The following is a 14,701-nucleotide window of genomic DNA, read 5'->3' on the forward strand; positions in this document are numbered from 1 at the left end:
GACTATGTTTGTACTGTAACATGGCTAAGCTGAAAGGCACTAACTTTTTGTGCCTGAGTTTATAGTTCAGTATAAACCTTCTGCTGACTACAGTTTAGCACTGAACAACATAAAAAGGGCTCCAAAACATAATAGACTAAACTCTGGCCATACCCTGAGTAGCTCCAGTTTATGCATCATTGTATGCCTGTGATCGTTTACTCAATGCTGACAGGGAATCTCAATCTTTGCTATCGGGGGAACCAGTGAATGTGTAAAATACCACTAAATCATTGAACCTGCTGGTCACTACACTTATGTTCGATTGTACTGAAAGTTGTTCTGGATAAGAGCATCTGCCAAATGCATGTAATGTAATGTAATGTAATGACTCCCCATTTATGATTAACTGTATGCACTGCATACTCCATCCATTTCCTCACCAATATCCTGTGTAAAGTTAAGGCTTAAATGTATATCCACATATGGGATAGAACATAACTCTTTTAACTCAGGCTAATGAGTTCATTTGTAATCTCAATCTTGTGTAAAGTGGGCAACAGGAAAGGGAGTTTGTATTAATTGATGTTGACAGAAGAAGCACAGCAGTGACACCTTGTGGTTTTGAGGGAAACTGTGACACTACCAAAAACTACCTACAAGAGAGAAAATTATATGATATTCAGTTAAATATTTATATATTTATACATTAGCCTATTTACGTATTTATCCCTTACCTTATCATAAATGCAGGAGAACATGTCGACACAATTCCTTGCGAATGTGCTTGCGAACAAATACAAAATAAATACAAAAAATATGTGTCTATTTGTTTTTTCATCCAATTCTCCGCGAAATCGGGGAGGCAAAGCTGTGGTATATCATGTGGTCATGCCAATATGAATGATATTTCAAATGTCTCATTGCTGTTAGAAAATAGATTTACATACTTAGCAAGCAAGACATTCAGAATGCACTCCGAAAAACGGGAGACGTTTACAAATTCTATTTCTTTTTATGTTTTATTGTTCAAAAAGCAAACCTTTCTGGAATACCTGGTTCCCTAACAACTGCATTTACATTCAGTAATCTTGCTATTTTTCATGCAGACCCTGTGCAGTAGGCCTAAACCATTATAGGTAAAAACTCATAGCCTAGTGTGATTTGAGAAATGCATAATAAGGGTATATTGCCATATTAAACATTTCAATCTTAACATAAATTACATGATTAAAAGTCCTTCATTCTGTTGTAAGTTCCATTTTTTCCATTTACGATTAGCTAATGTTTGCTCTCACGATATGTTCTGTTTCATGAATAAACTGCCTTGCTCGATTGTTAAGTGCTTTTTTGTCTCGCGGACATTGCTGCCAGTGGTTCTGTGGCGAACCTGGGAACAGGTTCTGAGGATTCGGCACAAAAATCACTCCCCGTATGCTATTAATTCGCAGCAAGGGCAAATATACTGTGTATATATATATATATACTACATAGAATCTCGGGCATAAATTAAGAGCTTGCGCCGTATAGATCCACCATTCGTTTCATTTTGTTGATGCAGCAGTCAAGCAGAGTGTGCAATATCGCCGCATCCGAAAGACCGGTTTTGCCAATATGCGAGACGGTTGCTCTGAAGTGATGCTCACGACGCAGAATGCGTTTGCCAGTGCCTTCGTACCAAGGCACGAAACACCTAGGGTGTTATTCGAAACCGTTTCATTGTGTATCCTGTGTTGCTGTCATTATTGGGGTGGAAGCAAAGGCAACGCAAATTAACTGTAGCCTAGCTGTGGAGAAAGGTTTTCTGAAGAGACGGAGCAGAGCCAACCAAAACCAGGGCACAAACAGTGCTTTTGCGAACAGACGGCTAGACCTCATCAACTCTAATTGTTTCACTCATGTGGTGGTTTTGCTTTATTCATTGCCACATTCTTGATAGCTCTACTTAACCTAATAAGCTAGCCTACTTGATAAACACGACCGCGCTTCTGTGTAGCTCTTAATTATAAAAAAAATGGCACAACTCGATCACGTGCTGATGTCAGAGCTGGAGATGACACTATTCGTTTAAGTGTTAGTTTTCACTACTGTGATACAATCAGACTACGTTGTCTGATGTAACATTCTCCAAAATGGTTTGCGTTGGCCGGGAATCGAACCCGGGTCAACTGCTTGGAAGGCAGCTATGCTAACCACTATACCACCAACGCTAACTATTAGAAACACGAAGACGTATCCGGCTAAGGGTGTGCAAATTTTGTTAATTGGCTTCACGGCTCATAGTAACATATCGTAAGCGTTTGAGTAGTGTTGAATCTTCATGTTAACACGATGCGAACGTAGTTACACTAAAATGATACTCCTCCAGAGGCGTGGTTACAGTCAAGAACCTAGCTACCACTGGCAACATAGTAATACGTTATGTTATATACTGATGTTTTTCATATTAGAACTGTAAAAAACTGAAAGAATGCAGACTCATAGTGTTGTACAAACAAAATATTTCGGGAGCGGTAGAAATGGTTTTAACCGTTTTGCCTACGAGGGCTCCATTGTAGGAAAATAAAACGCATTAAGCCAGCAGAGAACAAGTAAAACACTCCATATTTTAGCTTGACTTTCCTCTCTATAGTGAGCGTGAAATATAACGTGAGCGTGAAAATGGGGAAGAATAATTTGTCCCTGTCGAACAAGATACAATTAATTCTCCAATGAGCTCTCAAGAAATGTGCTCATCTATTGTTTCAGTAGACTAATTCTGTAACTAAGACCGACTTGAAATATTAATTGCAAGATTAAAGAGCTGGAAATAAATTAATGTTCATTCATGCTCTACTTTTACACTAAATAAACAGTCCGCACCACACTTGGGTCACAAGTCAGAATTTATTCTGTTTCTTTTGAAAATGAGCTCTTTGATTATTTTTACATTCTTTATGCTGTTCAAGTTGGCAGTTATCTTAGTTTAGTTGACAATGGAAAAGAAAATAAAAATGTATCATAACACCATCCACCATTCTGTCAATGATGGAAAAGGAATAAAAATTAATACACAAAAAACAGACCACCAAATATTCCGCATGCTTATGTTTTCACTTACTGTCAATCAAGATTATAACACTTTCACAACACAAATAAATAGCATTCATCCCAACTGTACAGCAAGCACTCATGTCACCACAAACAAGAGCTAAACTTGTTTAAAATGATGAACAGATTTTCCTTCTAAGAAATCAAGATGTTCTGTTACATTAAAATTAAACAGACTGCAATAACAAATGAGCTTCAAAAAACTCATGTGCCCATCAAGGCTTCATACTGTATGTGACTGACTTGGGATTTGATACAGCATTTTCATTAAATGCTTTGCTTTGTCTTTTAAGACCTTGAAAAATGTCTGTTTTTATCTTACTCCTTCACTCTGCAAGGCGCAAACAAAAATCTGCCACCTGCACCATTACTCAAATAAAACAAGGTGACTTTCTCTTATGAGAACATGCACACATACAAAGGTACAAAGAGAGAAAAATGGAAGGCTAGGAGAAACATACATAAATGACACAGAAAATACCCTCATCAAAATAAAAACACCCTGAATGATAGGCAAAGTGTTGTCCTTGAAATAAGCTTTGAATCTATTTTTACCTTAACTTGTAAAGAGGTCAACAAAGACCTGTACTAGTCATAAATCTAAATGTATGGCTCCTTGTTTAAAATGAAGCCCTTTCATACCGTTATTCTCTTTAAATGTCAAAGGAAAAAATGGCTTAGCCACATTTCACAAAACAGGGCCTGTCTGTTTGATCACTCTCTGTAGTTGTACTGTAATCTCAAAAGCAACTAGATTGCTTCCGCTTTACATCTTTACTTTCCAAATTACTGATTTAAGAACATTTTATTCCTGCTATGAACTCGTCTAGATTGTGGCATTCTTTATATTATTTTTAAAAGCTCTCTATAAAGTAAATAAATTATTGTAGCTAAATAACTACAATGGTGCCCATGTTTCCTTGATTCATTGGTTAAATGGCATTGATATATATATAGGCTGTTAAGGCTGTTTACCACAAGGGTTATGACCATAGACCAAAAAAATCTGTTGTTATGTGTTAACAACAACAAAAAAAATCAAAACAAACAAAAACATTCATGAAGACAAATTTCTCTGAATACATATTTGGCAGTCCTAGAAACAAGTCTCTTGTCTGTAAACAAATAACAAGGAGTAGTGATTCCTTTTTATACCATTCTTCATCTTCTGTCCCCGTTCCTATGGGAGAGGATATTTTGGGAGGAAGCATGGTATGGATAGTCTCAAGAGTGCCACAAGGACTGCACAATGAAATCAGTGTATTCCTTTTGCTGAGGTCTCTCATGATCCTTCCTCCCAGAAATACTTCAGTACTACCGTATCCTGGTGAACAGGTTCAAAACAGACACAGATTCCTGAAAAAGAAAATGAAACACCACATGAGTGTCTCATTAAGTTCCACTAAAACACAATAAAACCAGCAATTACACTGGTGCTGAAATCAACACATGTAGATATATACTGCTGCCTAATAAAGGTCAATCTGCGAAGTGTCAGTTTAAATTAGTGGTAGTTTAAAGAGTAAAGATTTATTTGCAGCAGTGGGAAATAATGAGGCTGGTCTTCAACAATTAGGGATTTAAACATTCCATGCTTCTTTTTCCAAACACTTAACATAATGGGTGCAATTGCCTAGCTGTTAAGTGGAACAGCAGTATTTAGACAGTACCTTAGTTGACCGTGTTTTGCTAAATACGTTCCAGAAGCGCAATGTTTCATCACCAGCCCCTGTGACAATTGCTTCACCATCTGGAGACATGGCCTTTAAAGGAGAGAGGTCAGTGAGACAAGAGCATTATGAAGCCACTGGCCAGCATACTATATATCCTAATGCAAGGACATACAAGGACAGCAAAGTGAACGTTACAGCACTAACCAGGTAGAGGACTCTGTAGGAGTGCCCAGTCAGTTTGGCCACCTGTGTGAGAGAGGGATATTTCCACACCAGAATCTGGTTCTGAGAGTAGCCATGTGTGCTCACCTGAGGGCAGAAAAATTGGCATTAGACCAACAACACAACCATATCCACAGAAACAGTCTGATGTACACTGCCTATACCAAAAAACTGTGTCAATTACTCCCAATTAAGAAAAATATGGTCAAGGTACAATCTGTATTATATTCCATACAAAAGATTTCAGAAACCCACTGGTTACCCACGTAGGGCTGGTTTTCTATCTGCAATTAAACAACAAATTACGATCTACTCATTAACTGCCCGCTCATTTCTCTCCTGTTTTATGCCTGTGATGAAGTAGTGTCAAGTAACCCAACTGATTATTTACTGTCTAGAATTCAGTTTTCTGTCACAAAATCTACTATATTACTATTATGATTTCGTAATTGCAAAGTTTATGTCAATCATACTCAAAATCAAAGAATTTTGATTAATGATGATTAATTTTAAATTGAAATGCAAGGAAAATATTATTAGTATTATAGAAGAGTATAGAATGATACCCACACACTGTTGTAACATTCCCAGTAGATAACTTACTGCAATAACTTCTCACTAGCAAATAAATCACTTCCTGGGAGCTTTATGCAACTTTGTGTACTTTTCTTTACTACTTTATCAGTTGCTCTTGCCAAATTACTTGTATAATAATACGACGATAACAGTACAGAAAAAGGAGATGAAAAGCAAAGAGAAACACAGTCAAATTCCAGCACTACACACACCAGTCTCCCACACTGCACTGTACGCACCAGCTCATTGGCATGTTTGGACCAGGCCAGGTTGCAGACCTGCGAGCCCGTGTCAACGCACTGCAGGGGTTGACCCGTTAGTGTGTTCCAGAAGCGGATGCAGCGGTCTGCCGTGCCACCGCCAGAGGCAAGAAGCCCGTGCTGGTGGGGTGACCAGGCGATGGCTTTGACTGCAGCTAAGTGCTCCGTGTACTGCTGCACCGGCAGCACGCTGGAGTGGTTCCACACTAGCAGCTGTGGGGAGAGGGCAGAACCTTAGTAAGATTACACTGATCAACTCACAACCTTCTAAATTAGCCTAGTTGGCTCCCTTACTTAAACTAAATTTAAAATGTGACTCCTTTGTGCTGACATGAAATGGCTGCTCAGTGCAAGATGTGAACAGGCTGAAGTACCTTATTGTCATTGCCCCCTGAGGCTAGCAGTTGGTGGTCAGTGCTCCACTTCAGGCCACAAACCTCCTGTCGATGGCCCTGTAGCCGGCGCTCGGACTGCAGAGGAGGGGTGCGAATGTCCCTCTGCAGGATCATACGGTCCCGGCTGCCCGATGACAACTGGTCTGCATTCCATGCCAGTGCACCTGCAGGGGAGCACGAAAAAGCAGACTGAGAGACCGACTACTGGGAGAAAAGAGGAGGAGAACAGCCTGGAAAAAATGAGGAATTTAAAAAGGCTAACAGGAAAGACGGAAGAGTGAGTGAGGAACTAGCCTAGTGCTAGTGCAGGACTGCAGGAGCAGAACTAAGGTGCTTAACCCTCACCAACTCTGGCTGTGTGTCCCTCCATGGTGAAGATCTTCTTGCCAGCTGCTGCATCCCAGATCTGTACAAAGCCTTTGTGAGTACCCACTGCTACCAGATTACCCTGAAACACAGAAGCACATACTGTCAGACACAAATCATACAGACTGCTATTTGTGCCCATACTGTGTACAGTTCATGAACCCAATTTTCTATAGTTCTCACTCAATTTCCTTTTTGGCTTTGTAAGAGTTCACAAGTGCAACAAGTGTAACTCACTCTTTCTGACCAGCCCACAGATGTGACAGAGTCCCCTTCCACAGACAAGTCACAAAGACGTGTCACCTGAGGACAAACACAAATTCCTGGTTAGCCACAGATCCCCAATGTATTTTGTGTAGTAAAATTGTAATTGTAAAATTGTGTATTCTACAATTACACACTCTCTCTAACTTACCTGGCTGGTACAAGCACTCCACAAGTAGACACAAGTGCCTAGACCGACGCTTAGTACATTAAGGGAGGACCAGTCCACTAAGTTCAAGTAAAAGTCATCCTGTAGCTCGGGAGCATCTAGCACCTTGAAGGGGATCTTAGAGATTTTACGCGTGGGCTTCCTGGGAGACCTCAAGAGTTTCTGACTGCAAACAGAGGAAACATGGAGAAAAATTAACACACTGACATCAGCTAGCATTGATAGATAAATAATACTGCCATCAAACTACTACAAAAGATCAAAAAAGATCAAGATGGATCTAAATATAGCAAACTATCCACAACCTCTTCACAAAACCTCAAGCAACTTATACAGACCGCTGTAATGAGCTACTGCCTGTTTTGCTTCAGGGTTACCAGTTAAGATGTGAAAGATGTAAGAACACATAAGAACCATTTTAGGGGTAAGGAACACATACAATAAGGTTTCTGATGCCTGTTCCATGCTCTACAACGAGCAGAAAACACCACATCTGGTTTACCTCTTGCTACTGACAGGGGACAGGGAGTAAGGGGAGACAGTGTTCCCATCTTCAGGCGTGGGCCTCTTCGTACTTATGGAGTACTGCACAGAAAAGGGGAGACACAGCGGTCAGCAAGAGAACCTCTGCATGAGACCGTGATGACAGTAACAGCGATGACACAGCAGAAAGGCCACTGACATTGAAGAGGCTCCTCCTCTCGGGAGTGGCAGGTTGCAGCCTGCGGTCTTCTGTCTGGGGGTCCTGCACCTTCTCAATGCCTGCACCGAGCAGCTCGTTCTTCAGAAGAGCAGAGTACGCCAACCCATCTGCTGTGGGGGGGGGATCAGCAGACAAATGAGGGCACTGCAGCATCACAATGGAGGAATGCAATGGCTTCAAAGAAGCTTATGCTCCTCTCCCTTAAGCCAACTCAACTTTTCACAGCAAACCACAAAACATGCTGACATTGAGCTTGTTTGGGTTTTCTATGACTACTGATTTGTGCATGTAAGTTACCAACTGGCTCTGATAATCCAAAATGGTTCAAGAATAGTTTTTGCCTGTACTGTACATTTAGAGTTACCTTTGCTGGTGTCTGATGTTGCGTCTTTTGTTTTTCTGTTCTGGCTGGGTGACTTCTCATTCTCCTAAACACAAACCAAAGAAAAGTAAACATGTGTTACTCAATAATTCAATTATTGCATAAAACCAACAATTTTGAAACTCACTGCAACTCATTCGCTCAGCTACGATTTTGAGAAGACTGCTCTCACTACCGCACCTGACCCCATTCCTATGAATGGAGAGGGATGGTAAACTTGCAAAGAATGCAGGTTTTTCATATTCCCATCTTTTGATGGAACTTGATTCCTGCAAAGTACTGTAAGCAGGTAATATCACTGACAGCCATCCTGTTTCATTAGGTTTGAACCCAAAAAAATGGATGCAGTTGTTTTTTTCTGTTTTTTTTTTTTTTTTTTTGGGGGGGGGGGGGGGGATGGGATTATTCTGTCATCCACTCTCATTCCAATGTATACAGTCTTATCTATTTGGGGTCACATGCGACACCCCACCACTCCACCCTGTTATGACAGAGCTGCAAGCAATTACAGTTAATTATGATTAAATAATAGCAGCAAACAGTGCCAATTCCATGTACCACGTTTAGCTTGCTGCCTCAACTGTTGAATACAGTATCATAAAAAGTGCTGCTTTCAGCCCAGGTGGCACAAGTCAATACAGCCGAAATGAGAAAACCAATCAACTTGCAACGTGTAGACAAGCTGTTTGCAGATCACCATTAATTACAATACATACATATATCCAAGATCATTAAAAATCAGTTACAAAAATCATACCAGCGATTTCTTCAAATATCACAATGTCCAGTAGTATCAGCTATCTACCCAACCCTACCATGTAGTGTCTTGAAAGAAAACTAAGTGTGGTTAGTGAGTTTTGTGAGTTTTGTATTCTGAACACATTCTTGTGCAAAAAGAAAGGCCTAATTGTCTGGCTGATAAGGAATTGCAAATTTCTCCCACCAACCTATTCCTAGCAGTGCATCAACAATGCAATAACCAAAAAAAGGCATGTATTCCAATGCCAAATAAATTGATCAACTGAGGCCCTACATATCAAAACCTTGTATATTCTGCCTTGTCATTCACACACGCACACGATGATTCCACACTTTAGGGGTCAGCATGTGGCACTCACATGGATCCTGTGGAAGTTGATACTCCAGTTGGCTCCAGCCCGAGACGGGATGAACCTGTCACCGTGTTTGCTTGGGGAAGAAACTGGCGAGTTGGTGGGTGTCAAGGTTCGCATCACCTCTGTGACTTTCTGTGTACAGGTTGAGAAAAAGACACCAAAGACAACTAAACAAACATGTTTTAAAATTGAGAAAATGTTAAGTTTTAAAACTACAAAAAAAATGCTTCTGCCTGTTTTAGTGGTTTTTCTGGATAACTCATGTGAAACATTTTACATTTTTCATATGCGCTGCAACTGAAGTGTACTGACAGCAGATTAAAACTATCAACAAAGCTTCACTGGTTAATGCTAATAACCCTGTCCTGGGTCGTACCAAGGCTACGTAACAACAGCCAGTAACAATGCAAAAAACAACCCAGTGAAACCTTCAACACGGCAAAGAGAACAGTTAACTATAAAGGAGCTGTCCCTGCCAAAGCCCATCAATGTCTGTTCTTCACACATAAACTTGTTTTACAGGCTGAATAAATGATGTTTTAAAATCAGGAATGTTTCAGACTTTTCAATTTTATATTCACCAAAACCCGGCTTTCACATTGTCAATGTGACGGTCACATGACCAACAGTTCTGCAGCTTCCTCCATAATAAACTTCTTTACAACTGACCTGGCATGATCTTTCTCATGACAGCTGCGTCCATATTCCAAGAGTGGACACAACAGGCATGACAGTGATAGGAAAATTAGTGTACAGATTAGGATGAATTTAAACAAATATTACTCATTAAAATGAAATAAGATTAAATAAGTGTTGAAAAAATCCTAATTAATTAAATAAGATTAATCTGTGACATGATTTAACAGATGAAGGCAGAGCAACTTAAATGTGTTGAAATGTTTCAGCCTAATTTTATTCAAAAACGCTGAGAGCTGATATTTTGTTAATGTAGTGACCGAACTTCCTTTGATGTAAACACCTCTGTTTTTAAGCTCAAAGTTGATATAATGGCACAGTCTAATTGGTATTCACTAGCTACTAAATATTAAAGCTTCTTCCTGTAGTTGGTGTTCACCAACACAAAGAGACAAAAGAAAGCCTTAGGAACCCCTCCCAAAACGGGTGGAAAGACCTCTTGTACACAAGATAGCTCCCACTTCTAAATATTCACTCCTGCCTCTGCTAATCACGTAACACATAAGGGCGTGGACTAGTGCAAAGTATTGTGAAGAGGTTTAACACAAAAATGAAAATGGGTTGGGTTTGTAATCCTGGCTCATGTGTACTAATTTCCTACAACCTTGAATATCCTTTCACACATCATCTATGTTTCTATATTGCAAAAAAGTTATGGAAACATTTTGTGTGTGTGTTTTTGTATGTACATGCATGTGTGTGAGAAATGTAGTTAACTATGCACATGAAGACAAAATACAAAGTCAGACCTTCAAAAGACAGAACTCTGAACAAACACGCTCACTCACCACGGGGCTGGCGTTTTCATTGTGAATGTTGATCTGCCGAAGCAGCCGGCGCTCATAGTCCTGGTCCATGGAGGTGTGTGGCAGAGGGGAAGGACAGGATGAGGGAGAGGAGAACTCGCCAATGTTCACAGGTCTGTCTGCAATCACACAGGGAACACAAACAAAACAAATACACTGAAAAGGTCATTCAACAGATAAGTAACATGGATGAACGTTTACTCTGGAACTATATTCATTGATGTTTCAGTTTGATTTGTTTACATTCAACAGTTATCTTGCATCCACTACTTATGGTAATACCACAAGTAACTTACAGCAACAGCTTAGCCAATAAGAACTTAGGAGCAAACTGTTGTCTAAGCTAAATGAACGAGTATTAATGATAGTGTAGATAAAAGGGAATCAAACATTACTTTCTAGGCACACATTCCACACTCTCCAAAGTTGTGTAGGGCCTGCGGTAGTACTGGGTTTACATGTGACAACAAAAAAAAAAAAACATGTGTACACACAACACTCAAAACACTGACCACTTACCCCTCAGCAAAATGGTAAAGCCCAGTTTTAAAAAGCCACCAAGGACTACTTAAGTACACTCCCAAACACCCCCAAAATATATTTTATCCTTGCAAAAATGGTGCCTGCCTTGTCTTGAATCCCTTACATATGTTCTCCACAGTCCCAAAAGGACTGAAAGGAAAATCACTAGCAGCTGGCTTCTTTGTAAGAGCAGTTCAACCGCCCTACAACTTACATTATCCGAATATTGACTTGGAAATACTGTTAAACAGGCCACAATGACAAAAACAGTCTAAATCTCTGTTAGTTAACTAAAGCACAAACAAAGTAAGGCACCAAAGATAGCTATCCACTTCAAGATGAAAACACTACCCATCCCAATCAGGGCACTTAAAGACAGATATAATGCTATCTTGTTAGCTCGTCTATATTGTTAGTAATCTTGGTTTGATATTAAGACGATATGAATATCTGACGAAAGATGCAGCCAGCTAGTTTGCCTGGCTGGTAAGAGATCTAGCTAACTTTAACTGGTAAAATAGCCAACCATCCAAAGCAGACACCAGAGACGCGAAAAAAAACATTTTCAAATAGCCAGTTAGGTTAGTTAACGCTAACTACTTGCTGAACTTAAAAATATCCGAACAATATCACAAATTAAAACAATACACAGTTCAGTTAATCGGTAACGTTAGCTTCCTAGTTTTCAATGGAGTTCTAGGGAAGTATGGATAGTTTTGTTTTGTACGAGGCTAACTAGCTATCGTCTAGCTAATTAGGAAAACAGTATGTTAGGCTTTACCTCAGAAACAGATTTGGCGATTCCGTGTTCAATTACTACGCAGCCGAATGGAATTAAATGCCAGACTGAACTCGTTCTAAAAAAAACATCCGCTGGCTTCACATCCGAGGAGCACCAGAACCTACTTGGCGACTAACTCAGTAAGTTTCTTCAATTTTTGGTTGTTCCTGCTTCGACTTTCCCAATATGGTGGCATACACAATGTTATCCTCGATCGCACAGCATTCTGGGAACCTGCCAACCATTTGGCGTCGGGATATTTGAATCGATACACTCAAAGCACAGCCGCGTTGCTAGGGGAACTGAATGCTGTTGTTTTCCTTAATAGCTGATGAAGCAGTATTTTTACTATATATATAAAATTGTACATTGTATCAATTCTATCACACTCTTTGAGTCACAGACCAATCATCACTTGCAAAAGTTTACGTTAGCTATATAAAATAGCCACATAATATTTGGCATTCTCTCCGGCAGTGTGAATGAGGGGCCAATGGCGATGGGACAGTTCCAGACTTCTCACCATTAACTTATAGATTTCAATTAAAACCTTCAATGTCTCCATGATTAAACTGAGTAGTGTTTAGTGGTTTCAGTTTTTTGGGAATAGAAACTCTCCTATGCGCATCAGCGCTGGATCGCTAACCGGTCAGCTCGGGAGGCGGACTGCTACTGACTCTTATTTTGAAACACACCCGTCCGCCCCTTCCATTTCAGTGGGTATAGCGGAAGTACGAGGCTTCACACGCAACTCACGCACACTGCGTCCTCAATCAAACGAATGCAGACAAATCACACTCGTGAAAACAAAGTGTTTTGGGATACTACAAAACGTATAGGTATCCGGGATAACCTGCTTTCAAATAACTTTTTGTGCATGTAATGGTAATAAAATGTCCAGCGAGGAATCTGCGCGACACTTGAAGTCACTGCTTATACACTTGCTTCGGCAACGGAGAGAGGAAATAAACAATGCACTCGTGCAGAGGCGAAATGAAATCCATAGGCGAATCAGACACAGAAAATTTCTTTTACAGAGGATGAAAAGAATGCACATGGTACGTAGTATATTATTTTCTGCCTAGTTATTTTATATGTATAATCGTTTCTGTTGGCGGTCCTGTGCTGACTTTTGTAATAACAGCATTTCTGTTCTGATATTCTGATAAAGCAAGTGTGGTTCAAAAAGTATCTTAATGAATTATGAAAGTAACATTGTAAATAAACTTGTTTGTTTTGGCTTAAATTCTTGTGGTTAATATATCATTGCATATATCATTGAGTGCTTTTTGTTGTTTATTAATGTAATTAATTTTTTACTTCTGGCCACAAATATAACATCTAATATAGCTCCCAACTTTATCCTGATAGTGACATTCATTTATTTTCTCTGCATTTTGCTGTTGTCCTAAATTTATTTTAGATTCAAGTGACATTAATTTATGCCACGCAAACATAACAGTTTCTCTGCTTCCCGACACACCTTGTGTTTCTTCCGTCTCCATCAGATAGCTCCAAGCACACACACACGACCATGGACCATCACAGAGAGCACAGACTGGTGGGAACGGGTAGTCATGAAGGAGTTCCAGCCCCGAGACTGGTTAGAGAAGTTCCGTATGAGCAAGGACACCTTTTTCCTTCTGTGCAACAAGCTGGAGCCGCGGCTGGCGCGAATGAATACAAACTTCAGGCAGGCACTGCCGCTGGAGAAGCGTGTTGCAGTGGCTTTGTGGCGGCTGGCCACCAATGTGGAGTATCGCACGATCAGCGTGCTTTTTGGTGTTGGCTGCTCCACAGTGGGCCAGTGCGTGCGGGAGGTGTGCCATGCTATTGTGCTACTGTTGAAGCCGCTGTACCTGCAGCAGCCCAGTGGGCAGGAGCTTGATGAGACCGTCAGGCTATTTAGCATGCGCTGGGGTTTCCCACACTGTGTTGGGGTCATTGACAGCCTGCACATCCCTATCATAACACCACCTAACAAAACCACTCACTGCTGGAACAGCAATGGCTGGCATTCGGTGGTGCTGCAGGGCGTGGTGAATGGGCTGGGCCAGTTTTGGGACGTCTGTGCAGGCTTTCCAGGAAGCACTGAGGATGTGACCATCCTGCAGAACTCCACATTATGGACCACAGCCAGCGAAGGAGGATTGTCACCCCAGCCCCCCAGAAATGTCATGGGCCAGCCCCTCAGCTACCTGCTGTTGGGCGATGCAGCCTACCCACTACAGAGCTGGCTGCTGAAATGCTACCCAGAGTCAGCTCAGCTCACACCTCGCCAGCGCCGCTTCAACTACCATCTGCGCCATGCTCATAGTGTCATTGAGAATGCTTTCCAGCGTCTCAAGGCCCGCTGGCAGTGCCTTCACAAGCGCAACGACTGCCGCTTAGACCTGGTGCCCACAATGATCCTGGCCTGCTGCATCCTGCACAACATGTGCGAGGTGCACGGGGACACCTTCAACGAAGAGTGGCTGGAAGAGGTGAGTCAGGCAGAATGCCTCCAGCCCAACGACACACTACCCTCCTATATGGATGACCCCACTGCTGAGAGGGTACGGTCTCTGCTCTGTGACTACTTCCACCAGCAGCAGCAGCAGGATGGGGGACACGCAGCTGAGAGCATGCCTTACCGCTCCATTGCCTCTTTTCTGAACTCAGCAGAAACTACTGCTGCAGCTGAATTACTAACCTTACTTTAG

At 41.1% G+C, this 14,701-nt stretch overlaps 2 protein-coding genes and 1 non-coding gene across 3 annotated transcripts; 1 reads left to right on the top strand and 2 right to left on the bottom strand.

Annotated features, from left to right (window-relative positions):
- Positions 1 to 2,117: 2,117 nt before the first annotated feature.
- trnag-ucc lies at positions 2,118 to 2,189 on the bottom strand. The gene has a single exon. It is a non-coding gene; the product is annotated as a tRNA-Gly (tRNA).
- Positions 2,190 to 4,305: 2,116 nt separating this feature from the next.
- LOC118772943 (fizzy-related protein homolog) lies at positions 4,306 to 12,177 on the bottom strand. Its single transcript, XM_036521630.1, has 14 exons — positions 12,000 to 12,177; positions 10,679 to 10,815; positions 9,198 to 9,326; positions 8,062 to 8,125; positions 7,677 to 7,807; positions 7,497 to 7,579; positions 6,977 to 7,160; positions 6,799 to 6,864; positions 6,541 to 6,643; positions 6,175 to 6,359; positions 5,780 to 6,013; positions 4,947 to 5,051; positions 4,740 to 4,832; positions 4,306 to 4,425 (listed from the first exon to the last, which is right to left on the bottom strand). The coding sequence occupies exons 2-14, from the start codon at positions 10,745 to 10,747 to the stop codon at positions 4,384 to 4,386; spliced, it is 1,488 nt and encodes a 495-aa protein (XP_036377523.1). The 5' UTR covers positions 10,748 to 10,815; positions 12,000 to 12,177; the 3' UTR covers positions 4,306 to 4,383.
- A 1,498-nt stretch (positions 12,178 to 13,675) lies between these two features.
- Positions 13,676 to 14,701, top strand: LOC118771110 (protein ANTAGONIST OF LIKE HETEROCHROMATIN PROTEIN 1-like). The gene has a single exon (XM_036518992.1). The coding sequence runs from the start codon at positions 13,676 to 13,678 to the stop codon at positions 14,699 to 14,701; it is 1,026 nt and encodes a 341-aa protein (XP_036374885.1).

The sequence above is a fragment of the Megalops cyprinoides genome, chromosome 2, assembly GCF_013368585.1.
Source record: "Megalops cyprinoides isolate fMegCyp1 chromosome 2, fMegCyp1.pri, whole genome shotgun sequence".
Taxonomy (NCBI): Eukaryota; Metazoa; Chordata; class Actinopteri; order Elopiformes; family Megalopidae; genus Megalops; species Megalops cyprinoides.